Source organism: Penicillium argentinense, assembly GCF_028826775.1.
Source record: "Penicillium argentinense strain IBT 30761 chromosome Unknown utg000010l_segment0_segment0, whole genome shotgun sequence".
Lineage (NCBI taxonomy): Eukaryota > Fungi > Ascomycota > Eurotiomycetes > Eurotiales > Aspergillaceae > Penicillium > Penicillium argentinense.
Window position 1 is genome coordinate 872,671 of NW_026622669.1, and position 26,759 is coordinate 899,429.

At 53.4% G+C, this 26,759-nt stretch overlaps 10 protein-coding genes across 10 annotated transcripts; 4 read left to right on the forward strand and 6 right to left on the reverse strand.

The window, feature by feature from the left end:
* Positions 1-350: 350 nt before the first annotated feature.
* N7532_010032 (uncharacterized protein) lies at positions 351-1,981 on the forward strand (the record flags this gene model as incomplete). Its single annotated transcript, XM_056622523.1, has 2 exons — positions 351-1,280; positions 1,337-1,981. The coding sequence occupies 2 exons, from the start codon at positions 351-353 to the stop codon at positions 1,979-1,981; spliced, it is 1,575 nt and encodes a 524-aa protein (XP_056469939.1).
* A 1,366-nt stretch (positions 1,982-3,347) lies between these two features.
* Positions 3,348-3,822, forward strand: N7532_010033 (Zn-dependent exopeptidase; the record flags this gene model as incomplete). Its single annotated transcript, XM_056622524.1, has 3 exons — positions 3,348-3,487; positions 3,537-3,699; positions 3,748-3,822. 3 exons carry the CDS (start codon positions 3,348-3,350, stop codon positions 3,820-3,822), a joined length of 378 nt encoding a protein of 125 aa, XP_056469940.1.
* A 1,125-nt stretch (positions 3,823-4,947) lies between these two features.
* N7532_010034 (uncharacterized protein) lies at positions 4,948-5,233 on the forward strand (the record flags this gene model as incomplete). The annotated part of the gene is made up of 2 exons (XM_056622525.1): positions 4,948-5,166; positions 5,216-5,233. 2 exons carry the CDS (start codon positions 4,948-4,950, stop codon positions 5,231-5,233), a joined length of 237 nt encoding a protein of 78 aa, XP_056469941.1.
* Positions 5,234-6,350: 1,117 nt separating this feature from the next.
* btgE (putative cell wall glucanase (Scw11)) lies at positions 6,351-8,063 on the reverse strand (the record flags this gene model as incomplete). Its single annotated transcript, XM_056622526.1, has 1 exon — positions 6,351-8,063. The coding sequence occupies one exon, from the start codon at positions 8,061-8,063 to the stop codon at positions 6,351-6,353; it is 1,713 nt and encodes a 570-aa protein (XP_056469942.1).
* A 3,322-nt stretch (positions 8,064-11,385) lies between these two features.
* Positions 11,386-12,714, reverse strand: N7532_010036 (uncharacterized protein; the record flags this gene model as incomplete). The annotated part of the gene is made up of 4 exons (XM_056622527.1): positions 11,386-11,396; positions 11,453-11,718; positions 11,932-12,172; positions 12,636-12,714. The coding sequence occupies 4 exons, from the start codon at positions 12,712-12,714 to the stop codon at positions 11,386-11,388; spliced, it is 597 nt and encodes a 198-aa protein (XP_056469943.1).
* A 1,021-nt stretch (positions 12,715-13,735) lies between these two features.
* N7532_010037 (uncharacterized protein) lies at positions 13,736-14,047 on the forward strand (the record flags this gene model as incomplete). Its single annotated transcript, XM_056622528.1, has 2 exons — positions 13,736-13,950; positions 14,011-14,047. 2 exons carry the CDS (start codon positions 13,736-13,738, stop codon positions 14,045-14,047), a joined length of 252 nt encoding a protein of 83 aa, XP_056469944.1.
* Positions 14,048-14,868: 821 nt separating this feature from the next.
* Positions 14,869-15,537, reverse strand: N7532_010038 (uncharacterized protein; the record flags this gene model as incomplete). Its single annotated transcript, XM_056622529.1, has 1 exon — positions 14,869-15,537. One exon carries the CDS (start codon positions 15,535-15,537, stop codon positions 14,869-14,871), a length of 669 nt encoding a protein of 222 aa, XP_056469945.1.
* A 562-nt stretch (positions 15,538-16,099) lies between these two features.
* Positions 16,100-16,971, reverse strand: N7532_010039 (uncharacterized protein; the record flags this gene model as incomplete). Its single annotated transcript, XM_056622530.1, has 3 exons — positions 16,100-16,239; positions 16,304-16,517; positions 16,579-16,971. The coding sequence occupies 3 exons, from the start codon at positions 16,969-16,971 to the stop codon at positions 16,100-16,102; spliced, it is 747 nt and encodes a 248-aa protein (XP_056469946.1).
* Positions 16,972-17,560: 589 nt separating this feature from the next.
* coaT (acetyl-CoA hydrolase ACH1) lies at positions 17,561-19,342 on the reverse strand (the record flags this gene model as incomplete). Its single annotated transcript, XM_056622531.1, has 3 exons — positions 17,561-18,754; positions 18,862-19,102; positions 19,200-19,342. The coding sequence occupies 3 exons, from the start codon at positions 19,340-19,342 to the stop codon at positions 17,561-17,563; spliced, it is 1,578 nt and encodes a 525-aa protein (XP_056469947.1).
* Positions 19,343-20,895: 1,553 nt separating this feature from the next.
* On the reverse strand, positions 20,896-26,216 carry N7532_010041 (transcriptional regulator SIN3; the record flags this gene model as incomplete). Its single annotated transcript, XM_056622532.1, has 4 exons — positions 20,896-23,769; positions 23,838-24,966; positions 25,035-25,919; positions 26,113-26,216. 4 exons carry the CDS (start codon positions 26,214-26,216, stop codon positions 20,896-20,898), a joined length of 4,992 nt encoding a protein of 1,663 aa, XP_056469948.1.
* Positions 26,217-26,759: the final 543 nt, after the last annotated feature.

The following is a 26,759-nucleotide window of genomic DNA, read 5'->3' on the forward strand; positions in this document are numbered from 1 at the left end:
TGGGCATGAAGTGCCACCCCTCGTTTCAACCCGAGTCCCCACCGGAAGTACCGGACCGACTGGCCAATGGGCGGGCGGCATTCTCGCTTCTCGGACGCCCATGTTGCCGAAACAGTGTGAAAGGGCGCCCGTGGGGGGTTCAACCTTCCCGACGCCAAGCCTTTCTCCACTGCAACCCCCGCGTGAGATATTTTCGCGTGGGGGTCACCGGGGTTCGTACGCAACCAGAAATGGTGGGGTTGGGAATTGGTTGGCGAGTGCCCGTATTTAATAAGAGAACCCCAATTTCCCCCTGATATTTTTCTTCACTGGCGTGAGAATCTAGGTTGCTGAGAGATCATACACACACCATGGCGGACGACATCTCACGACACAACGACCGCATCGAGATCGAGGTCGAGAAGGAGAACACGGAAAATCTCGAGCATGTCACCGAGCAGCAGAATGGGCTGCCGCACATCGACCCGGCGCGTCGAGCGGCTGCCGAGAAGAGCCTCAAGCGCAAGCTCGATGCTCGCTGTAGTCTGTTCGTGCTGATCTACATCATGAACTACCTCGACCGGAACAACATCTCTGCGGCCCGTCTGAAGGGTCTGCAGGAAGACCTTGGTCTGACCGACACCCAGTACTCGACCTGTTTGAGTATCTTGTATGTGGGATACATTCTGATGCAGGTGCCCTCCAACATGTTCATCAACCGCATCTCCCGGCCATCCATCTACATCGCCATCTCGATGACCCTGTGGGGTCTGATCTCGACTTGTTCCGGAAACGCAAAGAACTTTGGCCACATGGTTGCCATCCGTTTCTTGCTGGGTTTCGTGGAGGCTGCGTTCCTTCCCGGTGCCCTCCTTATTCTGTCCAAGTGGTACACTCGCAAGGAGCTGACCACTCGGAATGCCATTTTGTTCTGTGGTAACCTCATCTCCAATGCCTTCTCCTCGCTGATTGCTGCCGGTGTCCTGTCCAACATGGAGGGTGTACTTGGTCATGCTGCCTGGCGTTGGCTGTTCTGGATCGAGGGTGCTATTACCATGACCATTGCCGTCTCGGCTGGCTTCATCCTACCTGATCTGCCCACCAACGCCCGTGGCTTCACCGAAGACGAGCGTCTTGTGGCGCAGATCCGTATCCTGGAGGATGTTGGTGAGGCCGATACCGACTCTGAAGAGCAGAGCCCCTTCACTGGTCTCATTATGGCCCTGAAGGACTACAAGATCTACATCATGATGCTGTCTTTCACTGCCTACGTTGTGGGATTGTCTTTCAACGCTTTCTTCGTGAGTTTTAGCCGTTTTCATATCTCTGATTCTTTACTTACCGTCTCCGCCTATAGCCCACTCTCACCGGTACCCTCGGATTCTCCGAGATCCCTACCCTGCTTTTGAGTGCTCCCCCCATGGGTCTTCTCCTGTATCTTCTCCGTCATCAACGCCTGGCACGCCGATCGAACCCAGGAAAAGGTCAGTCCCATCCTCTTTACCAACATCACTCCGAATCTCCAACTAACTCATCCCAGATCTGGCACATCTACGGCCCAATCGTAATGGGTCTTGTCGGTTTCATTATCAGCATGTCCACCCTAAACGTCGCGGCCCGCTACGTCGCCCTCTTCCTGCAAGCCGGTTCCTACGCGGGATTTATCGTGTTCTACTCCTGGATCAGTTCCTCCTTCCCCCGTCCGCCCGCCAAGCGAGCCGTCGCGTTGGCCCTCATCAACGCCTTCAGTCAGCTCGGTAACGTCGCCGGCTCATACGTGTGGGACCTTTCGGAGAACGGCTACCGCAAGAGCTACGGTATTGTCACTGCCATGTTCGGCATCACGATTGTCGGCTTCTGGCTCTTCCGCATGATCCTGGTCAATCTCAACAACAAGCTTGCTGAGGCCGAAGAGTCGACCGATGAGTCACAGGCTGGCGACTTTATTGTTAGTGCCAACGAGTCTTTGTGCATGCGCAAGGGCTTCAGATATCTGGTGTAAAGTGCTGGAACGCTTGCATCTGGGAAATACTTCCATGCTGGAGTATTTTGTATGATTTCATGCAAATCGGCTGTTGCCGCTTCTCTGTTACGCATAGCACTGATATGAATTTGCGAATGACGCGAGATGATTATTATCTTCTCTAATTTCCTACTTTGTAGGGACCTAGACTTGAAACAGATGTAGAATCTCTTTGTATTTGAGGGTCGTCGTGATTCATGATCGTCTCATTTTACTCGGGAGCAGCGTAGGCCTTTAGACTACTTCAATCTCCTCAAATACAATGCATAAACCCATAATAGCTTGTCTGCTAGGCGCTGTTCATCTGCAACAGCACTATCCGACGTGCAACGCGTCTTGGCTCCTATCCCCGACATTCCCACCGCGTCCCCACCCGGCGATCATGTCGTCGAAATCATTCTAGCTGCGATCGAGAAGTATCTCGATCCGGTCGAGGCGCTCGTGCTTCTCCAGATGATGGCGATATTGAAATGACCTTGGCCGAGCCGCGTCTGTTGCATATCTTGGGCGAGTCCAAGCCGGAATGGATGACAGATATGATTCGGCTGCGCTTGCGGGTGAAGAAGTTCATGGATACAACCGACCATGAGGATTTTTATTCTAGTCAAATGCATGAGGCGTCGACTTCGAAGCCGAGTATGCCTGATCTGAGCACCTGTTTGGACATGACTGACGTTGAAATTGGCAGACCTCCCTGAAATGGCACACGAGCGCGGCTGATCCGGCCTCTATTCCCCAAAATCAGCACGGGAAGAATGCGTGACATTCTGAAACACATGACGAGCTACTACAACTGCTACTTCAACAATATACATGGTGGGCTAAGCGCCGAATGGCTCCATAATCACATCGCCCAGGTACCCAACCCCCTGAATCTGACCTTCACAAGATCTAACAGACTTACTCAAAATCATCTCCAACGCACCGCACAACACCCACATCTCACTAGAGTACTTCGCACACCCCTTCCACCAGCCATCCATAATCGTCGCCCGCTCCGAGCCGAAAATTCGCAATTTCTCCCTACCACTAACCATCCTCGTCGCTCCCCAGGACTCTGCAAACTACCTCTTCCCCTCCTCCCTGCGCCCGGCGCAGACGACGACTGTTCTGGCACTGTCAGCAATTTCGAAGCCTTCCGCGTGCTTGCCGAGGCGGGGGATACATACCCAAAGAGGGCCCTGTCGAGTTCCACTGGAACGCCGCTGAAGAGGCGGGTATGCTTGATAGTCAGGATATTGCGCAGTATAAGGGAGAGCAGGGGGCGCGGATTAGGGCGATGATGGAATTTGATAGCGTCTGACAAAAACCAAGCACTAGATATGAACTGATGATTCTATAAGACATGACGGCATTCATTGGCAGGAACGCGACGGACACGATTGGCTTCATACATACCGAGTCAGAAGAGGAACTTACAAAATGGGCAGTCAGCCTAAGCAAGAAGTACATCTCCATTCCGACAAAAGCGTACGATATGTCATGGTACGCGATAACCCCCTCCCGCACTCCACGTTACTCACACAGGGACCAGTGGCATCGGCTCGTCCTACACACGACTCAACTACCCGGCTACTCTGGCTTCGGAGGGCAACCCATTGGCTGATGGTGGGCTCCCCGGGGAACTCGACCCGTACGTCCACGGCGTCAATGATACGATGTGGGTGGATGATAAGACGAGGTATTCTTCAACTGATGTGAGTCTCGCTTGGATCGCTGTTGAGTATTTACTAGATCTTTCACAGCATATGGCTCGATTCAGCGAGTTGGCCATTGCGTATACTGTGGAGCAGGCTGGATGGGATAATAAATGGAATTGAGGTTCTTTTGTCAGAATTGAAGACGTACATCGCGTTGAGGTGCATCTAGACCTTGAATTGAGAAAAGGCCCCGGCGGTAAACTAATGGGGCGAGAGCTCGAAGTACAAATCATCTCTCTTACGTACCTACCGTCCATACAATTACGAAAACAACCCCACTGATAGGGCCAGCACAACCTCCTCACCAGATCTAAATTCAATCTGTATGCAAACAATAATCGACGATCCCCTCCATCTTCCTCTTGCACCAACCTCACTCAAGCAGGTACACGACCCACCAGCCATCCCTACTTGATCAGGCAGAACCCACGCCAAGAAGATGCACCCACCCAACATGCAACCATCCACCCCTCGCAGGCCTCGCAGCGCTTGCCAAGAGCAGCGGGTGCTTCCTGGCCGACTTGGCCATAGCCCCCCTATTCGTGCCCGGAAAACTCGGTGCCTTTTCGTTCCCGTACAGTGGCGACGAACTTGGTTCTGATAGCGGGGGTTCCACTGTGATATGCGATGGAGCGTGTTATTGGTGGTGTTTACCTGGTGGTCTTACCACTCGCTTAGAATGACGTGCGGTGGAGTGGTGCTATTATTATTCTGATTCTTCACGTTGACCTCAGATATTCAACATTTTACAGCCTGCAAGATACCTTGAACAATACAAATGAGCTTATTGCAACAATAACTGAATAAAACCCAGCCTGTCATCCACTCCAAGTCTAAAATTGTCACTGGCATGCGTGTGCCAGCCATCGAATCGGCCCCGATCGCCCCCTGTAGATCCTTCTGTTTCAGTCGCGCTGGGATCGGCGAGCTCCACGCGCTGCGTGGCGGGTGTTGCGCAACGTCAGGAATGCTATAAGACGTCCCAGTGACCTGACATTCCTCGCTCCTGAATTTTGCGAAGCATCGTCCAGGTATGTCATTTCCATTTTCCCTTTTTTCTACCTCATCATCATCGTGAGATCCGAGTTTTCACATCGAATTGAACGGAAGCAATCGCTTGTTTCGTCTGCTTTCTCTCTATCCCTAGCCCTGCTCAATCATTCAACCCCTGCCATTATATGACCGTCTCCTTGCAAAGGTACTCTTCAGATCGAGCTAACACCTCACCTAGAACCATCTACTAAAATGCGCGCCTCCGTCCTCATCCTCGGCTTCCTCGCCAGCGTCTCCTACGCCCTCCCAAGCGCCCAACAAGTCTGCGTCGGAGTAAGACCCCCAATCAAACAATCAACCATGAACGGCGGTACTAATGCGCAACAGCGAGGTGGATTTTGCGATACCGGCGCCAGCCTTGGCGATTCCAGTGCCTGCTGCTCTAGCTTGTCCTGCGACGCGAAGAATGGCGTAAGTTTGGGTCTATTCCGCTGGCTTGATACTTGCTAACGATTTTCAGACTGCCACCTGCGTTTAAGTTGAGAGGATTTGTGGATGGTGTTACTGTGAAGGAATGCTCGCCGAGCAGATTGCACATATGACACTTCGGTCGGTGTGACCGGAGAGAAAATGCCCTGTTTGGGCGATTGACTGTATTTAATTGGTTCTATTGGGTATATATCACGAGAGCCGTTGTATTCTCTTCTATTTTAAGATGCCTTTATTGGACTTCTATTCCCAATTAATTTGTCCGTCTTGACGAACTTGTTCTGGGACAATCCCCTATCCACAACACCTGTGAGGGTTCGGTGTAAGAGGGTACGCAACCGAGACACGGCTGCATGCTTATTCTGCAAGCAACAACTCCCTACTTCACACTGGGCTCCCCCATACATTTCAGCTAGGGAATTCGACAAGATTCAAGACAACGCAGTGTAGTGAACGGTGTAAACACTGTAAATCGAATGCCGGGTAAGGGGTCCAAGAAAGATGCGTCGAATGGCTGGGGAAGGGATACTTCGAAACAAGATGGCTGACGGAGTTTCTGCAGCACGAGTGCAGCATAGATTTCTCCAGGTAGCACCAGTCATATTTCAGATCTTTTTTCCATCAGATCACCCCAGCCCCGTGTCTTTGTCGGAGATTGGCTCATTCTGTTGCGGGTGCGACGAGAACTGGAGCTATGGCCATTTTAAGGCTGGCTGCAGATTATGAATAATCAGTGTTTGCACGTACACGCCCTGTTCAGAGATCAACTGCTAGACCAAGTGGCCGGGTCAGGGGGTACGAATTCCAGATCCTAGATGAGAACATTTATGAACTACTATTCATTCTACTGTGAATGATTTACGATTACTGGAAGCTGTTCATGAAATGCATCAATAGAATAAACATATACAGACAGCGCAAATTAGCAGAATCAAAGAAACAGGTGGGATGCAACCAGGGTCAGTAGACAACATAAAATAAAAAAGATATATCTACCACGTAACGTCCAAGATAGACACTAGAAACCAACAAAAGAGCTCTGCTCGTACCTACGCCTCCTACACCGAAAAGTGCCAAGTGCGTGAGTCGAAGCAGAGCAAAGAAAGAAAAAACTCCTAATCCTCCTGTACAAGTTTTGAAGGGAATACCATCACGACATGGCGCGATTAGAAGACATCGGCGCAACCCCAGAATTGCTCGACACCGAACTCACCGGGAGACTTCCAGTCATCGTTGGCATAGGAAAAGAAGATCGACTTAGAGCCGATTGCCTTGGCAATGCCCTGGATGGCGGTCTTCTGCTCGGCGGCACCGGGGACGGCGGCACCGTTGGCGTTACCGCCGTTGGGCCAGCCGGTCTCGAGGTTCAGGACGTCCTTGCCGCACAGCTTCTCGAGGATCTTGTACTCGGAGAGGGCGAACTCACCGGCCTTCTCGGCGGTGGTGTCGGCGTTGAAGAAGGGGTGGATGTTGGCACCGACGATGTCGACGGGGCTGCAGAGGGTGGAGGAACCGTACTGCTCCCAGACGTTGATGGGCTCGGTGGTGGTGATCTTGCCAGTGTAGCCGGCGGCCTGGAAGATGGACTTGCAGGAGGAGATGAAGGTGGCCAGTTCGGAGGCGGAGATGTAGCCGGAGGAGATGGCCTCGTTACCAACAACGATCAACTCAACCATGTCCCACTGGGCCCACTGGGAGATGGCCTGGACCTGCTCCTCAGCACCGGAGGTGCCGGAGGACTCGATAAAGACACCCAGGATCATGTTGAGACCGAGGTCCTTGGCGGCGGAGCCAATGTACTCGAGGGAGTTGCAGTCGGTCGAGTAGACACGGACCAGGTTGAAGCCCTTCTGCTTGATGATCTGGAGGTTCTTGGTGACCTCGGACTGGGACATGCAGTTGCCGCTCTCAGTGTAGGGAGAGAAGGTCATACCGTACTGGCCCTCGCCGGTGAAACCGCTGCTGGAGCCGCCAGTGCTGGAAGGAGCCGCGGGGCTGGTGCTGGCGACGACGGTGGAAGTGGTCGGGGCAGCAGTGGTGGTGGGAGCGGGAGCAACGGGGGTGGTGGTGGGAGCCGCGGCGGTAGAGGAAGACAGACCACCGGTGGCGTAGGGGCAGTAGTAGGTGTAGTCGGTGCGGGTGACGGTCAGTGTGCTCTCAGTCTGAGTGTAGGTACCGGGAGTGAAGGTCTGGGGGGTCGGGTAGACGATCACAGTGCTGGAGGGCACGGAGGTGACGGTACCGGGGACAACGGTGTAGGTACCAGCAGCGGGGCAAGTGTAGGTGGTGTACTCAATGGTGCTGGTCTCGGTGGTGCCGCTGGGCTTGACGGTGGCATAGGGGCAGGTGATGGTGGTCTCGGTCTCGACCACAGTGGTGACACCGCCGACGGTGTGAGTACCGCTGGGGACCTCAGTGGTGGTGGCACCGCAGACGGTGGTGGTGTCAGTCACGGTCAGCGTGGTAGCTGGGATGGTGTAGACACCGGTGGAGGAGAAGCTGGAGACACCGGCGGTGGGCAGCGAGACAATGACGGTGGAGGTCTCGGGGGTCGGGGTCGGGGTCTGGGTGGCCTCGACGGAGGGAGTCACGGTCAGGGTGCTGGTCAGGGTGCTGGTCGAGTGGACGGTGCTGGTCAGAGTGCTGGTGGACTCGGGAATAGGCACCAGGGTCGGCGATCCGTAGTAGGTGATGACCTTGGTGGTGCAACCGCAGGTCTCCTCACCGAGGGCGGCGGAGGAGGAGGGAGTGATGACGCTCGACCCGACGATGCTGGAGGCAGCATCGCGACGGTGGAAAGCGTCGTGGCGGCGGTGCAAGTGACTATCGGCCATGACGGAGCCCGCCATGGCGGCGGCGGCAAAGATCGAACCCTTCATGGTGGGAGGATTCAAAGAATGAATGCCCGCTGAACGAGTGAAGCGGTGGTCAGTGGTGAAAGGAACGTGGTTGAGGGAAGAGTAAGAAAGGAGAGTCGGGGGAAGACGTGGGCAGGCAAGGCCTTTTGTTGGACTCGATATGGGGAGGGTAAAGGGGGGTGGAAAGAAGAGGGAAAATAGGGGAGAGACACACAGAAGGGCGCTAGGAGCTCCACCGATCGTGAATATTACTGTTAGTACATCGTGTTTACTGCTGGGTACGGCAGCGATACTGACTAGTATAGATACATACGCTCAGGTACCGCTGGGCGCGCCGAGTCTAGACGGGCGTTCAGGCACGCTGCAATTGCGATTGGGTAAGCACATGCAGACCCAAGTGGGAGCCCGCAGTGGTTGGCCCGCACGGGTCGGCAGGTGGGGGAGAATAGCTGCAAGTGTGTGTTTACTTACCAGGAACATACAGAGAATACCCTAGGACAGTGCAGTACACTACCTCAGGGTACCCTAGGGTAAGCAGAGAACAGAACAGGGGCGAGAACACGACGGGGCCGTTAGACTCAGCCCCCAGCAAGAGCACGGATGGATGCGAAAATAGCAGTGTCTCACTCGGCCCCTTGCGGCCCCTGAAAAATCAGCTGTATACTCGTATAGAGTAGAGTACATACTACTAGAATTATACCGAGGATCTATAAGATATCTCCAAGCTACTGCCTTGGGGCAGTAAGTATGCTGGGAGTGCAGGGATATACTAGAAGATTCCAGTGTGAGGTACAAATCGGTGCCAGATATCGTACCTGATTCTGTGAATCTGTGGGAAGGGCCTGGGGAAATACTTGTCTCGCAAAAACCACAAAAACAGGAAATGCCCCTGCGCCATGTGGGTGCTATTTAGGCCGAAAGAGGCAAGGTGGCTACCAAGTGGATCCCATACTTCATTCCTGATTCGGCCACGCCCACCGTCAATTTCCGCCCTGCCGATCGTCATTCGTGGCCACCGCCCTCGTACCGCCTCGTACAGTATTTGCTCAGCTTGTGATTGTTTTACTTGACCTGCGTTGAGGATTATGCTCGTGTTTGTGCTCATGGGTGCCCATGACATCGTCGCCCCTTCTTCATCACGGCTACCATGGAACTGGTGGCCACCTGAACGCCAACACATCACCGTCCACATACACTCGAGTACACTACTACATTACAAAGTAGAGAAGTAGACACGGAATCCAAATTCAAGCACTCCGCCCCCTTCTCCACGACTCGTCAGCACGCACCATTTACGCCGATCGACATGGAGATATCTCCACGTCTGCGACACCTGCCCTGAGGTATACCTTAAGTGTATACTACTTATACCTACTGTAGGCATACTCCGTACAGAGGTCTATATAGCCGTGTCACAAACACCCGACTCCAACCATGCAAGCTCCATCCGAACATCCGCAGCGTTAGCCTCCATCGCACGCTCCGCATGATCGCCCGTGGAACAAGGCGGCCCCAACACCGGCACGGGAGACGATCCCAATGCGACATGGTCTAGATTGCCATTGTGAGTCGTCGATCCGTCGTAGAGTACATTCCTGGCAGAGAAAGAGAGAGTGTGTGTAAGTCGTATCTACTGCAGTGTCTAGGATAGCGTTTATGGAGTCGAATTGTCCACAAGGCTACTATTATGCGGATAAATTCCCCTGAGCTAGCTAGCCTCGGATACGTCGCTGCCGATATTAGCCTGCCAGCTAAGCGGGGGACGATTATTACGCTGCCTACTCAATTATTGATCTGGCCCTCCAGTTCATCCGACCGTCAAGGGTACCACCAATCTCAACCCGTTTGGAGGTACTTCTCACATCCCCTATAAAGATACACCAGTCACACTGAGATACATAGAAGTACTCGCCGAGCAGACAATAAAAATTCTGAAAGACTGCCAGTGGAAACCCCCCACCACGGTCTCGACCACCTGGAGACACTACCGCGCCAAGCAGGATAGTCGATCTAGGCGCAACGGGGTTGGAAATAGTACAATACGTTTAGGACAAGGCTTGGCGAGACCCTGTTTCTGAGGTTATTCAGGGGCGAACCAGCCCTATCCCTCTTCTCTGCGTACTCCGCTGGCCTGCTGACCGTTAGACATGTACCGTGACTCTTCTGTCACCGTGTATACTCTGCCAATGTACAATAAATTGTAAGCAGACAGCGGGAAATTGCAGTGGGGCGGATTCTGCATGTTCGCTGGGCTCATTTCGCTCAACCACACGTTGCTGCGAGTCCCTCGGATGCTGGGGGCTGCGTTGTCGCCAAGGCCAGAATACGTGGAGGTCATTCCGGTGGAAATTCGATGCCCAGGTGGTTACCCAGGTATTGGTGGGGCTGGATCGTTTTCACTGTGGTGTCGGAGAGCCACCGCTCATTCCGCAAGCGCCGTAAGAATGGCTGGGCATGGCGCAGACGGTGCTGTTGGATCTCATCTGCACTTGGCAGTGTGATTTTGCGATTTTGTTGGACTGTAATATTGGAGAGTTCACTGTACCTTGCTGTAACCTGCAGTGGTAATGTGGGCCACTATAAATGAAGTGGTGGCAAATATCTGCCCGATCGGGGGAGATGCAACGGTCGAATCGCTCAAGAGTCTTGGCAGGGCAGCAGATTTTGCACAGTTGTGAGGGCTTACACTGTGCTATAGGGCTACATGTGTGGACCGCTTACTCGATGCTGTATTATTTTGTTTGATTGAGATGTGATTGTCTTCATTTTGATTTTTTTGTATGACCACATCGAAGAATTGGCGTGTCTGGGACATTCATAGGTGCTACACTCTCGAAGTCCTCGGCACCACAATATACATATGCGTACCACGTGATCTTGCCATTAGTGTCTTGGTGCTTCGCCATCAGATAGCAATTTGGACAATAGATATGATGCAAATGTATTGATAATTACACTATTAACACTATTTAATTGCTAAATTCGAGAATACATTGTAGTGTTTGGATGTCCAGTTTAATTTCCAGTTTGGGTAGGGGTACAATGTATGTGAATTTATTCAATCTGATAATCTGAATAGAAACAAGATTGAATCGCATTATACTGCAGTGTGTTATTTCAACTTTATCTTTGCACAGAACATACATTAAACAAGATATAAAACCAAAATCATCAATCACCTAAATCAGCTCTTCTATTCGACAGCCCAATCCGCCCGGCAATCAACCGGATACAACCGCCCCGAATTATCACTCAAAGTCTCCTCCTCCCCAGGCGCCTGAATAGTAAGACTAAACGCCGAACCGCATTCCCATCCCCCATAACATCACGGATGGGATAAAAATCACCCACCCTCTACCCCACAGACCCACACAAAACAGAATTATTATAATTCCTACCAGCAGACGCACCATTCAGGGCAGTGGCATCCGGATCCGGCGTGCCATCCCTACAATCAAACGCAGGCCCATCACCGAGATAGAAGTAATCCGCAATATGAACAGACCCGCAGAAAGTATACTCGTCCGTCGTCGGGGCACCGTAGAACCCGCTATAGACGAGGGGGTAGTTATTCGCGTCCACGACGATCCCGCCCTTTACCTCGCGTGTGTAGCCGACGAAGTATCCTACCTGCGGGTTCTTGGAGTGTCCGGGTAGATGACGGGGTAGGCCTGGGCTTGGATGTCGGCTGTGTAGTCTTGTGGGATGGTAGTGTTTGTGAAGGAGGAGGCGAGCGGGTTTAGGCCCGAAGAGATGTGTTAGGAGGGTGGCAGGACTTCTTCTTCAGTTTGACCGGCTGTTGGGCTTGTGTAGCCGTTATACCCCGAATTAGTTGGCGTAGTAGTCGATGTTCAAGCCGGAGGGGGGGGGGGGGGGAGTCTGATTTTACTGGGCAGGAGGTTGGGGGCACGACTTCGGCGTGACCACCGTTGCTGTGCCGCAAGCTGTCGAGACGGGGCTGGTGTTTTCGCCGGTTGTGATGATGACAGTCTCGGTGCCCCAGGAAGTTACTGCAGGGATGGTGGTGCTGCCGGGTGGTTTGCCAGAGGTGGTGATGGTCACCGAGGCATCGGTGCAGGGGTGGTGGTTGTAGTCGTAATCGTAGTGGTCGGAGTAGTCGAGCACGAGGTCTAATCGGGGTTTCAAACGGGCTCATCGTCAACCATAGCCGCCAGGCTATGGATCGCAGCTGGCTCATCCTGCTCATAGATAGCGCGACCTTGAGCAAGGACGACAAGGCTGCCCAGAGCCAAGCTATGGAAAGTCGATGCTCTCATGACTATTCACCCTTAGGCCTGGAAAATAGATAAGAGAAGTTCAGATAAAAAAAAATCAGATAAAACAAAAACTCGGGATAAAACCGCCAGTGAAACCATTTACTGCGACGAATCTCGCGTTGACAAAAGTACCCATTGTTGCATCTGAACCACCCGCATTCCGCACATGGAAGCAGAATGCCTCGTGTCGATCTCCTTCAAATCAGCAACGGGCATATTGCTCCCCATATGTCATTTGCATTCCCCGAATCTCGGCTCGTTCTGTCAGGAGTTATTGGCTCGAATGCTCCGGATATCAGTTTCTTAATTGACAGACCCGTCTCCAGGATCGTCGGATCGACAGCCTTTTTCGTGGTCACTCCAGAACCATCGCATAGTCGACTACAGGCTGCCATTACTTTGCAAATATTTTCGATAACGTTGCTCGCGGGAAATTCCTCTAAACCGTCACATCGCAACGTCACAGACGGGGGAGTTGCAAGCGTACTAGTTGAGATGGCTCGAGACGGCGAGTCTTGTGAATGGAAAATTTCATAGGTAGTAGAGAGGGGGGAGAGGGTATTTCCTGAAATTTCCCAGCGATAGTGAAAATATCAAAGCTGATGGATAATCCCTGCGCGCAATCTTTGTACTCTACACTCTGTGATTGTTCCCGCGGATGCAGGAACACTGCCGCCTCGGCCTTTAGATTGTACTACACATCGATCTTTGTACTACCAAAAAGAAATCTAAACCCCAACAAATTAATCTCTGCTAAATTCAGCATAGAAATTACTAGGAATATCGAAATGAATTTCCTCTCCAATGTACATAACCCCGTGCTCACTGCCACACCATACGATATCACGCCACCATCATGCCACACTCTCCATCTGACCAACACCAACCCCAGAAACCTTCCTCGGCGCCATAATACCACACTGTTAGCGAGGAGCACATCGACAATTCCGATTCTCTTCATCCAAATCATGATCCAACCGGCCAAGTCCCACTCACGTGGTGTCGACCGAGTGGTACGGCCGACGTCACGACTCCCCCGACCACCACCAACCACCGCCCCCTGCTGTCTCCGGATTCGGGCGACAAACTAAGATCATACAATGTGGGGGCTGAGACTGTCGTCCTATTGTATCCGATTATTTACCTACTTTCTATGGTTCAGATGATCGGCCGTCGCGCACCGAGTTGGAACCGATGAGGCTGACGTTGATGGTTGGGCTCGGCCGGCATCGTGCCATCACTCGAGTCCCCTGGGATTTTGCGTGGCTGTGTCTGAGAGAAAGATATAAAGGGTTGAATGTTTTCTGAGATTTCCTTTTCTCACATCAAGATCAAGAACATCAATTCAATCACACCCTCGCCTGAACATTGGATTCGCCACCCACATACAACGAAACCCCACCAAACCACAACAAAATGTCATCCTCCAAGGCCAAAGAAGCAGCCCGCCTGCAAAACGACTTCGGCGCGGACTACTGGATCCGCAATCCCAACCAGGAACACCGGCACTCCACCGCCGGGCGCGGGCTCTTTGCCGGTCTCCAGGACGTCAAGCACTACAATGTTGACCACGGTTGGGCCCGTCGCAAGTCTAGCGATTCGCAGGGGATTCTTTCGACCTTTTTTAGTCGGTGAGTTTTTCCTCTTCTACAAAAGTTCCTAGAGGAGTGGAGGCGGTGCTGACTGGTTAGATTCACTGGGGGATCGTACCACCCTCCCTCGGCATAGAGTGCCCTTTTTTGATGACGAGTTCTGGGATGATTATGAGATCTTTGTTTGGGAGTGATATAGGATCAGTTAAGAGTTGACGGAGTTGTTAAAAACTTGTTATTTATTTCGGTTGTTTGATAGCTTGGAGTTTGGGCTGGACTTTTTTTCTTATACATTACTGATATACATGTGCATTGCATGAATAAATTTCTTACTTCTACTTGCATCTTCAGTAGTATTCCTGGTTTCATACTACAATTCAATTCAATTCAATTCAATTCAAAGTTCTATTAGCCTGATGCAGCCCAACTAGAACGTAATGGCTATGCAGGTGCTTCCTCCGTCGGAAACAAGAACTCGTCCAAGCGCCACGCCCAAAAGTAACAAATACAAAGAAAACACTGCATGTCGCGATTCAAAAACAGGTGATAATCTCACAAAAACTGTCATAGAACGCTCAAAATGAATGTAATTGGCTTATGCCAGCACACGCCGTGCCATGCGGCCACGTCCCATCCCCGTATTGCCGCACCATCTCATGCTTCTGCTTCCACATCTGCTCCAGTTGGCATGCTGTTTTTCAACATGCCCTGTTCCTTCGATATCGTTCCTCATCGGCGTTGTATTACTCCCACTGCCTCTCGTCGCTGTAGGTTTTTGATCTCTTCCTTATGCCCAGCGTCTTCACCTCCTGCTGCCACCTTGCCAAGTTATTTTGGCGTGTTAACCATCGACGGGTTCTCGCAAGAATTGAGCCATCACAATGTCTTTGGAGCGGTTCACATTGTACTGGTAGATAGTGAGTTGCTTTTGCGTGTGCTGACACTGTTGTGATGGATTCATTGGCGGTTGGATGTGGCTGGTTTCCTCCTGAGGGTTTTCCATTGGCCGCTTGGCCGAATACTGAGAGAGATGCTGTCACTGTGAGGTTGTTTTCTTTTTCTGCTTACTTTGCCTGTCCTTTCAGGCAGAGTCGAGGATGGCTGGAAGTCCCTATCACTATAGCGCTCCCCTGGCAGAGATGAGAACTGATCCTGGCGGAACTGTCGTTCCAGTTCCTCCATATTGAACTCATCAACCTCAGAACTGAGCTCTGACTGCTCTCTGTCATGGTTTGCCCCCTTCACGAGTTTGTTGATCCTGCTTGACCTTCGCTTTGCAGCAGACTCCATTGATTCTGTCAATCTGGACTGGCCGCCTTTTTCACTTCGCTTCTTTGCTTTCTCTTCCCTGGCCTTGGCCATCCGAGCTCTCGCTTTCTCAGTTTTCGACAAAGATTTGGCTGTGTCGATGATAGCGGCGGCGGTTGTCGGTTGGAAGTCGATACCGCAGGTTGAGCGGTTGAAGTTACCGGTGGCGTTGAATTGCAGTGGTTCCTGAGTACGTGCAAACTTATATGATGGTGTTTGCGTCTGGTTCCCTTGAGCAGGAGACTGGGCTCGGCCAGCTCGCTGCCCGCTGTTGATATCCCTGGATTGACTCTGCTGGTCCTCGGCAGCAGGAGCCATGGCTATGTCCTTAGCCGGTTGCACCTTGGTGGGTCTCCCTCTCCTGCCTAATGACACTGTTGCCACTGACTTGGCTGTCTTTCCCGTTTCCCTTGTGCTATGGCTCTGCGTGCCAGTAGCGGTTTGACTTGCAGATAGTGGGCCTGTACCCTGCTCCCCGTTACTGGAGCGTGCGGCCGTCACAGAAGCGCTACCTCCTGTGCCGCTTGACTCTGAATTCCCTGAGATCTGCGGTGTTCCCCACGAGCTGGGTGGAGGAGGTTCTAATGAGACAGTGGGCTGGTGGACCGCTGTATGGCGCCGGGACGCGATGATATATCCCCCGGAGTTTGGTGAACTCCCTGCTCTGTTCCACCGCCGCCCTCCACGTCTCACAGTCATCACTCCACCAGCATGTGCGCCCTCGCAGTTAGCGCACTTGTGCTCGCTATGTGTACGCTTGAAGCAATCTCGAGACTGATGCTCCTCCGCACAGTACACACATCTCATGTAGTTGGAGCAGGAGGTTCCTATGTGTCCATATTGTTGGCAGTTGAAACACTGACGCACTCGGATCGCCCTGTCATACAGGACGGCCTGATAGAGGTTTGAATCCCAGAGGACCCCATGTTGGATTGCCAGATTCGCTGACTGCGGCGTCGTGAATTCCAGGATGATCGAGGCCAGCTTGGTCCCGTCTCTCGGCACCCGCAGCCAGCTGATCTTTTGGGATAGTTGCATCCCCCCCACCAATGATGGTTTTGAGCAACAATGGCTTCATCCTTACTCGCCTGGTCGTTCCGCAATGCCTCCACCGAGGGCTTATCCACCAGTGACTTGACCTGCATGCCGTGCACGATCGCTCCCCAGGTTGACAGATGAACAAACGCCGTACGGCCAAAGCCTTTCACCCATTTCTCCCGATGGACACGCATTAGCTCTGCCTCTTTCGCATCTCGCACGGTGAGCCGGATATCACCCGATTTCAACTGGCGAGCTGCCTGTACCATCACCGAGGAGAGGGTCGGCGTGCCCGGTGGACCTCGCATGCTTCGCTCTGACCTGGTTTGCCTGCGTCACAATCTCCGCGGAGGTCTTTCTGCGATACTCGGCCACCTGAGATCTGTCATTGAGGCATATCACAACCTCGCGGTCACGCGAACTGTCCGGGGTCGCAGGGGAGCTGGATGCAGAGCTTGTTCGTGAGAGCTGGTGGGCTGGTGAAGGTGCCCTAGCTGCGGCTTCAGCAAACGACCTAATGCTTTGCCTCGCTGGTGGCTCGGTGAGAGCGGTTTTGACAGTCTGAATCTCCTGGGAGAGCTCCTGGCGGAGCTCCCTCAGCTCATGCTGCCAATCGTTCACGGGCAACAGCACAAGGTCTTTCGTCAGATCCTTCACGGTTTGAAGGAGATTCTTGACTTTCTCTGGTTTCAGGCCTTTCTGGCTACTGCCCATCTCCTCAAGCAGCACCGTGGCATCACTATAGAGGTTCTGCACGCGTTCTCTGTTCGTTGGCAAGTTTTTCCCTGGCGTCCGGCAGCCCCCGTCGGGCCGCGCCCAACAGCCTTCTCCGCGCGCGGCACCGGCATATCGTCCTGGGGACTTCACAGCCGGTGTCACAAGATAGCGGGAGGAGTTGGATTGAAAATGCCGTTGAGTTTGTTACTCTAACTGGCCTGGTTCCTGAGATATAACAAAAATTCAATTTGGCGCTTGAGTTGTTGTTTTTTGTTTCATACAACGTCCGACCCACTTCTATTAGTAGCCTGCCAGTACCAAGGGAGACCACGCCAATCACGACGATCTTGTAAAGCATTATCACGAAGTCTCTCACTGGGCGACGCACAACGCGCTTAATAACCTTATAAGCACGTAATTCCGACACCACTTATCTCGATTCATCCACATATCATGCTGTTCAAGTATATGATTTTGGTATTCAAGCTTAACAAATGTTTACCGCGCTAATGATATGTACAATCCAAACCCCGACCCAAAAGCAAAAAGAAGGGTTCATCCAGCCCCATAGAGTGTAAGGTACAGATTACTCCCAAGAGTTAATCTTCATCGTACCCTTCTCCTGCAAATTCTGATGCATCTTAAAAGCCTGGAAAAGCATGTGCGGCTCATGGCCCATACCCTTCTTCAGACACTCAAACTCCGCCCGATCAAGATAATCCGTCAGAATAGGATAGTAGTCAGGGTGCGAGCACTTCTTAATAATAACCCGCGCACGCTCCCTCGGCGAAAGACCCCGGACATCCGCAAGGCCCTGCTCAGTAACGATCACATCGAGATCATGCTCGGTCTGATCGATGTGTGTGGCGAACGGAACGATACAGCTCACACCGGTAGGATCGGTCTTGCTGGGTCGGGTACTGGGCGTGTGCATGATACTGTACTTAGAATTGCGGAGGAAATCAGCCGAGCCGCCGAGGCCGTTCAGCATGCGGGAGCCCATGACGCAGGTACTGTTTGCGTGGGCGTAGATGTCCACCTCGACAGGAGTGTTCATTCCGATGCAGCCCAGCCGCCGGATGATTTCGGGGGAATTGGAAACCTGCTGCGAGCGAAGGAGAAGCTTGCCGGCGTACTTCTCCCAGTTATCGTAGAAGCGCTTGAAGCCGTCCGGGGAGAAGCGGATGGAGGTGGCAGTCGCAAAATCGAGGTTGCCGCTGTCGAAGAGGTCAAGGAAGGAATCTTGCAGCACCTCGGTCCAGACCTTGAGGTTGTGGAAGTTTGCGCCACCCTTGCTGAGGCCGCCGACGACGGCGTTGGCGATGTTGCCGATGCCCGACTGGATGGGGAGGAGGTTCGGCGGGAGGCGGCCCTGGCTGACTTCGTGCTTGAGGAACTCGATTAGGTTGGTGGCGATGGCTTGTGAGCCCTCGTCTTCGGGGCTGTTGGGTTGGGTCTGGTCCGGGTAGTTGGATTCCACGACGGCCACGACCTTCTCTGGGTCGATGGGGATGTAGGAGGTTCCGATGCGATCTTCGGGGGCCATGATCAGGTAGGGCTTGCGGCCAGGGGGCAAGTCCGACCCGACAATGTCGTGCAAACCCTCGAAGGAGGGACTGGCGGTGTTGACTTCGATAATGACCTTGTCGGCCATCTGCACCAATTCTGGCGACGCGCCCACCGAGGCACCGGGGATGATACCGCCATTCTCGGTGATGGCGGAGGCCTCGATGACGGCAACGTCGATTTTGTTCTGTGGCTTGTCGAGGGTGTAGTAGCCCTAAGGTCGAGGTTAGCGTTGATCGACGGTACCTACCTTACCTAGGTAGGGTGAGGGAGAGTAGCTCTCCGCGGCGGGAAATCCCGAGCCTGCAGGCGGACACTTACATAGACCAAATCCGAGGGAAACATGCTCAAGTGCTTATCGAAAAATTTGATCTGGCCACTGTTGATGCCCTTGGCGATCTCCTTTCCGACCTGGTGCGGGCTTCGCCGCTCAATCATGTTCAGACGGGCCCAGCGGTTCTCCGTCTCTGCGCCGGACGAGGCGCCGACGAACAGGTTGTACTTGAGTTGGCCTTGGAGGTTGTTCTTTTCAACGTGGTCTGCCAGAGCAGTGGGGACCATTCTGTCTAGAGTTAGTCGTGTGATCTTGAGCAGACAAATGCAATTGAAATTGCAATTGCACCTGCGCCTACCATCATATTGTCATAAGATGCACATACTTGGGATATCCCACACCCGTGAAACCGGACCAGCCAATGTACGAGCCATGGGGAAAGAGATCAATCAGATCTTCCGCTTTGGCCAGCTTGTTCAGGTAGGAAGGCCGTCGAATGCGGCTCTTCAGAAGCGCCGAAGCAGCCATGGTGACGGGAGTAGAGGGGAGAGTGTCTGTACAGCAATGGGAGAAAAGAGAGTAGGGAAATTTTCAAACTGGGGAAGTGCTAGGGTTAAAATAGTTCCTGACTGGAACCAGTGAGTAAGGAGTACCCCACGGGCAGAGATACGGTTGTTCGGTCCCGGAAGAAGGGAAGCTAGACCAGCATACCTTAGTTAAGATCTTATCCGTCCCATACATTTCTACAGTGCACCTAAAAATATCATATACAGCAGCAATGACAGATTGACAGGCTGACTCAGAAAATACTATTTAATGTTCTATTTAGAATCAATATTCTCTCCCTACACTCATCAGTCATGACTTCATCCTCCAAAACAGCCATCTCATCCAAAGTAATCCTGACGTCAGCTCGGCATTCCTTCGGCGGCTTCGGCATTTTCTCGCAATACACTCCAATACACGCAACCGGCCCAAAAAAAGGCCAAAAAATAGCGAGAAATCACCAAAGAACCCCGAAAAGATCCAAGAATCGCCAGAATTTCACCCTAAAACCACCGCCAACCTCCCCTTCATTGTATCTGCACCCGTCGACCCCAGATTTACCCTATGTACTTCAGTAGCGCCAGCTGTACTTGTAATCACCGGCCCGACGGGACTTTCCCCGTTTCGGACTGTATCGGTTACGGACTCGGCCACACGGAGCCAGCACCAGCAGTCCGAGGGGAGGCCGAGATTACGCCAATCCAGGGGTTGCATCCACAGCGCCAATATTGAAGGAGAAAGAACCCCTGAGAATAAGGATCTGAATAGTCGCACTGCACCGCCAGTATGAGCGACAGTCCGATTGCAATTAGCCGCGCGGGAAGATCGCGATCGCGTTCCTGGGATCGGCTTCCGGGTGGTTTGATCGTCGTCGGACTACTCGGATCTCAGCTTGCCTTGTTTATCGCTTTGGACCTACATAGGTGGTAGATGAGCTAGGATGGATCTGGGTACGGTGTAGATTCTTCAGGGAGTTGCCGTGGTGGTTCGATTGGGTTTGATTCTGTTGAGTTTTTGGTCCCTTAATACATTGGGAGTTTGAGCTTGAGGGTAGTATGGCTCGGTGGAGTGCGGTCGATGGTATGTAGATCGGTCCTACATGGGAGCCTAGAGTAGAGTACAGACACTACATTATGAAGGTACCCAGAAAGGGGTGACTCAAAAAGTCAACAGACCATGCTCTGTTCATTGAAAGGGAAAAATAGCTACCCTAAGGTAATCTTAACTACAAAACCATATTGCGTGGCATAATGCCCTACGCATTGCAAAGTGACCATAAAACTCATCGCGCAATTTCATCGTGTGAATAATATCACCCTCACCGGATGGGAATGGGAGGGTGAAATAATACCTCAGAAACAAAAAAAACACCGTCCCTCTGTCGAATAGAAACAGGATTTAAAGGGAGAAAAAATACAGGAAAACAACTCTCCAGTTTACCCTACCCAGATACAGTGCATGAAAATCAAAATCCCATATTGTCACATACTTGAAAGTGTCGATACCTCCTACCTAGGTAGGGTATAAATGCACGCTCAAGCCTCGGCCGCAGGAACGGCAGCCTCGCCCTCAGGCTCCGCATCCGCCATCTCGGTGTCGCCCTGCTCGGGCTTGTCCTCGTCCATTTTGTCCCCGTCTTTGGTGACCGGGGCAGGGGCCGGAGCAGACTCGGGAGCAGAGGCGTCAGCCGCAGCGGGGGCCGGAGTCGCCTCGAGAGTTCCATTCAGCCAGGATCGGAAACGCTGGTTCGACTCATCAACCTTGTCCTTGCTCAGACCGCGGGCCCAGTTGGGGTTGTTGACGAATTTCTCAACGAAACGATCGTGGCGCTTCTCCTTCAGCGCCGCCTGCTCCTTGGCTTTCTCTTCCTCCTGGGACTTGATCTGGGCCTGTGCGGCCTCGGGATCGGCATCCTTGTCAGGGACGGGAGTGGTAGAGTGCCAGAACCAGTCGTTGGTCGACGGCTGGTAGAGGATGGTGTAATTGTTGGCGCAGATGCGAATGACGAGACCGTCATAGTGCTGGAGGTGGCGGTAGAATCGGTCGTATTCTTCGTCTTCGTCGAGCTTGCCGGGGAGGTTGCGCTTGAGGATTGGCATGCGCATCTCGGAAATGGACACACCTTCGGTCGGGTCGCGCATCGAGTAAGCCGTGACGTAGTAGGACCAGCGGGCCTCGGGGCTAAGTTCTGCGCGGTCGAGGGTGGCTTCTTCAGGAGTCATGACTTGGAAGGTAACGCGGCTGTCCGAGGGGTGCTGAAAGGGGGGAGTGTTAGTAGGGTAGGCCGCCCATTGCAGTGTTAGGCCAGGAACACTTACATAGGTGACCCGATACATGTCGCCCTCCTTGATCAGGCGTTCGACCTGCTTGCGATACTGAATTTCCTGGTGGTGCGTGGCCTCGTCCTTCTCACGCTCCTTGAAGAACAGATTGGCAATATCCGAGCTGCGATCGCGGGAGTCGCCGGTGAAGATGGTAGCCACGAACTTGGCGATCGAACTGAATATCCGCTCCAGGTTGTACATTAAGAAGCCGCTCTGCATGTAGAAGCGACGAAGAGTCTCCTCCAGGTGAACCTGGTCCATATCGCCACGAATCACGTCTTCGCACATGCGCACAATCTGCTTGTAGAGGTTGGCCTTGGGGTCGACATCGTAGAAGAAGTCGCTCGGGTAGCGGTCGATCAAACTAAGATCGTTGGCTGCTTTTGGGAGAAGTCCTCGACGAATCTGTTCCCGGGCCTCACCCTCCTGCTCCTTGATGCGCAGCAGACGCGAGTACAGGATCTCGAATGTGCGCAGGAAGCAGAGGATGTTCAGGTTGCAGTACATGTGGTGAACGATCTTCTTGTATTTTTTGTTCAACGTGTACTCGTGCTCCAGGTGGAAGTTACCCTGGCCAGGGTGCTCCATCCACTTCAATTCAGCCACATCAAAAGTATCCTCGGGCTCGGAAGCGGGTGCAGACGTGCCGCGAACATCGGGAGTGGCAAGCTGGGTAGGGGCGGGAGCACCATTTTCCTTGGTCTGCGTACCGTTGGTGCCTCGGCGCTCAAGAGTCTCACGCAAGAGATCCAGCTTTTGCGTGCTGACAACCTTGCGGCTGGCGTTGGAAATCTCATCCGCACCAAAGTTCTCCTCCAGCTCTTCGGCAGGCGAAGCAGCAATGGCAAGTTCATCCATATAGTCGTGGAAGGTCTCACGATCCAAGCCGAAGAAGATAGGAATGAAATCCTTCAGGAAGCTGATCAACCGGGCAGGCTCCGTACCGACACCAGAAGTGCTGCGGTCGATGTACATGCAGAGCAGATGGGTGGTGTCCAACAGAACACCGACATCGCTGAACTGGAACTCGGCCTGGTAGCGCTTCGTCGGGAGACCGCTCTTGAGGCGGTTCTGCGTCTCCTCGAACTTGCCCTGGAGGTCCTGCTGGATGTTCTTGGCAATGAAGAGCTTCTTGTCCGAGGCCCGGGTGGCAATCGCTTGGTGATCCAGACTACGCCAGTAGGCGCGCTGCATTTGCTCGCGCCAGACCTTATCCCACTCGCGTTGGCAAGCCCTCCACTCTTCGAGCTTCTGCTTCAGGCGGTAGAGAACAACAGGAAGGACTTGTGTCGGGCGAGCGAACATGTCGTGAATAACCTTCTCGCCACGGGCACGATCGTAGACTTTCTTGATCACCCGCTGGTAGATGGCCTCACTCTGACCTCCAAGACCGGGAGGGAGCTTGAAGTTGGCGCGCTCGGCTTCGGACATGTGCAGGAACTGTTGGCAGATCGGCTCGATGAGTTGGATGGTACGCGTGCAGGCTTCGATGTGATGGTCGTAATCGTGGCGGTCCTCTTCGATACGGTGCAGGGCATCTTCATACTGGTTCTTTCGGTGGGCAACGAAACCAGAGTCTTCCGAAGCCCAGGTAGGGTGCGAAGCCCATTCGTCGTTCAGCACCTCAAAACAGAGCTGATCACGGCCACTGCATGCCTTCTGTCGCTCGCGCTTGGGTAGCAGGCGATAGCTAGGTCCCAAGGACCGACAGTGAGCAAGGTTGACTGACCCAGCCTCGGTTTTGGGCTTTGGGTCGATCGCCCTGTCTTCAGTCTCGTCGGCACTCATGAAGCGCCGGAACCAGCTCATCAGCTCCGCGTTGGAGCCGATAAAGTTTTCTGCTCTTTTCACCAGGACAAAACGATCAATCAAGTCGGTCGTGTAGAGGTTGCACAGCTTGAGGAAATCCGCGTAGACTTGCTTGTTCGCGATGAACTTCTTGACGCGGTCGAAGAATGCAAGCTCCTCGGAGTTGGGAGTAACCGAAGTGCCAGGCGGAAGAGGTTCAGGGAGTGCGGGAATAAGAGTGGGAGAGACGTTGGGGATGTCAGCGCCGGATGGTTTGCCGTGGTGATACTTGGCTTTCTATATTGTTGTGAGGATTAGTCATCGTGAAGCAGAAGTGAATGGTAAGAGAAGTGAACGAAACATACCTTGCTGGGGTGACCAAACTGGGCGGGTTGGCCACGCAGCTGCGACTCCGGGATCCGCGCGTCGGTACCAGTAGGCCCCGACACCGAGCCACCCATTCCAGGACCGCGCCGCTTCTTGTTGTCCTTGACGGAATCGTGCGGCTTGAACGAGCCGATTGGAGGCAAGTTCTTAGCATCCCGATTTGAAGCCTGCGACAGACCCATTGGGTCGCCGCCGCGCATGTTGCTGATGGGGATGCTCTCCTCGAGGGCTGCACGATTGGCCGCTTGCTGTTTAGCATGGGCTGCGGACTCGGGCAAGAATTGCTTAAAGTCCTCCAGGAGATCTGGGGCCGTGTTAAACAGCTGAGTGACCTGCGCATACACATCCTGGATCGGCTTGGACTCGCGCTGGTATGTCTGCAAGATCTCCAGGAATTGTTTGTAGATCTCCGGGGCGCTGGAGAAGCGGTTCTTGATTTTATTGACGTAGCTGATAGCGTGGTTGAACTCCACGGGTCCACGCTTGTTCAAGTCGGCATGACCACCTTGGAGCATGCCACCGACACCAGCCAAGCTGTTCATCGGCTGGGTCAAGCTGGCGTTCTGGCCAGCGCCAGAGGCCGCCATCATGCCAGGGCGGCCGAGGCCAGCAGAAGCAGCAGAAGCAGCGCCCTGCAATTGGGCGACTCCGCGGTGATCTTGCTGGTGAGACAGGGCTGCAGCGCCTTGCTGTTCTTGGCTTTGATAACCGTAGTGGTGCTCTTGACCAGGGCCCTGTGATTCCTGCTGCTGGTAAAGACTTGGGCCCATCATACGCGAGCCAGGAGAATATGAGCCCGGGTGACCCTGTTGGCCCTGTTGCTGCTGAGTTTGTTGCCAACCGGGGCGGGACTGCTCGTAATAGTCGGGGCGGGGACCACTGGAGGGGCCAATGTCGTTGGTGGTGGTTTCGAAAGGACGACCAGCGCGGGGCATGCTCAATGTGTTGGTACCAGATGGGGTCGTAACACGGATAGCGTCTGGGTTGTCTTCGGTACCGCACTCAATGCGATAACCGGGAGGCAGGAAAGTGTTGAACCCTTGAATGAGCGCTGGGTGGCCATTAAAAAGTGTAGAAACACGCTGAATCACTCCCGGGGTATCAATTCTATTCAATCGAGTTAGTTAATGGTCACCAACGCGGGCACCCACGCGAGCCATTGACAGGCAACTTACGCTTGACTCTTGAAATCCTTCATTATGTCAAGGAACCGGTTGTAAACGTCGGGCTGGTCCACAAACCGCACCTTGACCTGATCCAAGTAACTGAGGGCGTCCTGCACCACGAACCCACTGTTAGCGCTCGGTTCCGCGAGAGTTGCGGCGGGTCCAATCGGATCACTTGCATTGAGAATCGGCTGTTGTCCCTGAGCAAGAGCTGCGACATTGCCTGGAATCTGTTGCCCTTGCCCATTGTGTCCCATCATAGGCGGTCCACCCGGGTATTGCATATAGGACCGTGGGGTGCCTTCGCCATGCTGCGGCATCTGCGGACCACCAAAGAGGGCAGCCGGTCCGCCAGAAGACTGCACATTGCCTGGACCGTTGGGCGGATTGGTGCCGAGATTTGACAGAAGACCATTGGGACCATGAATGGAATTGGGAACTTTCGAGGCTACAGGCTGGTGGAGGGGGATGGAGCCAGTGTGACTCTGAACAGGGTGGTGCTCGCCGCGCTGGCGCTCAATCTGCTGGCGCTCCATCTGCTGGCGCTCCATCTGTTCGCGTTCCCGTTGTTCACGTTCTCGGTGTGCCATCTCTTCTTGTCGCTGACGCTCGAGAATCTCGCGCTCTCGGGAATCACGCTCGCGTTCTCGGTTCAGCTGGGGAGACGCATGCGACATGGCCTGACCGAGTCCAGGCAGTGAATGGCCCGATCCATGCGAGGGACCGGCAGGGTGCTGTCCATATGCCGGCGGTTGGTGCGGAGTCCCATGGCTTTGGCTTAGTTCGGCCAGTCCAGGGAGTGAATGGCCACCTGATTGACCGGCGGGGTGATACGGGCCTTCAATACACACAACAAATGTTAGAAAACCATTATCGATCAAAAAGATGCGTGTCCTATTGAATAGACATTGCATCAAATGTGAAGAGGTTGTAGGGGCTTATGCTAACCAGAAGGAGGAGGGAGGACAGGCCCGGAAGGCTGCGATGCTGGGCCTTGTTGAGGAGGATTTTGACTATAGTGTGAAAAAGAAGCACGGTAATTAGTCTCAGTGGATTACGAACAGCATTGCAAGAGAATCGCACTAACCTGAACGACCCCAAGGGCCGAGGTTGCTGGTTCATCTGATCCATGCCAGGGTGCGCCGGTGGCCCACCCGCCGGAGAGTGCCAGCTATCATTCCCAGAGTTCATGATCAGTGCATGAACTCGGACGCTGCGATATATAGAAGAAGGGTGTCGGGCGACACAAAGAGGGTGGAAGAGTTTCGAGGAGGGGGTTTGAATGAACGGGCTGAGAGGAGGAGCTCCAGCTGGTAATTGGGTCCTTCGCGCTTCGCAAGATTCGGTGGGATTTCGGTGTGGACGCTCAAGTGGCGCCTAGTCACAGCATGACCAGCGCCCTGGGCGAATATAGGCAATAAATCAACAGGACTCTGGACACAGAGCAAACACAGATAGCGATGGAGAGTGCGCGCGACCGATCGCGGGCTTCTCCAGTGGAGGCTTTCCTGACCGACTCCCGCTAGTCCAAGTGCGGTTAGGCGCCCCTGTCCCCGGACCTACTTTAGCCCGGTCTCGTGGGACCGTAGCGTACAATTATACGGGCCGCTTATGCAGGACAGAACAATGCGTATTGGTTTCACCCGGTATTGTGCGCGGGAAATATTCCGTCCGCCTTCGTCATCGCCTGCAAAGACGGGCAGAAAAAACCGGAGGAATTAACCGTCTGGAGAT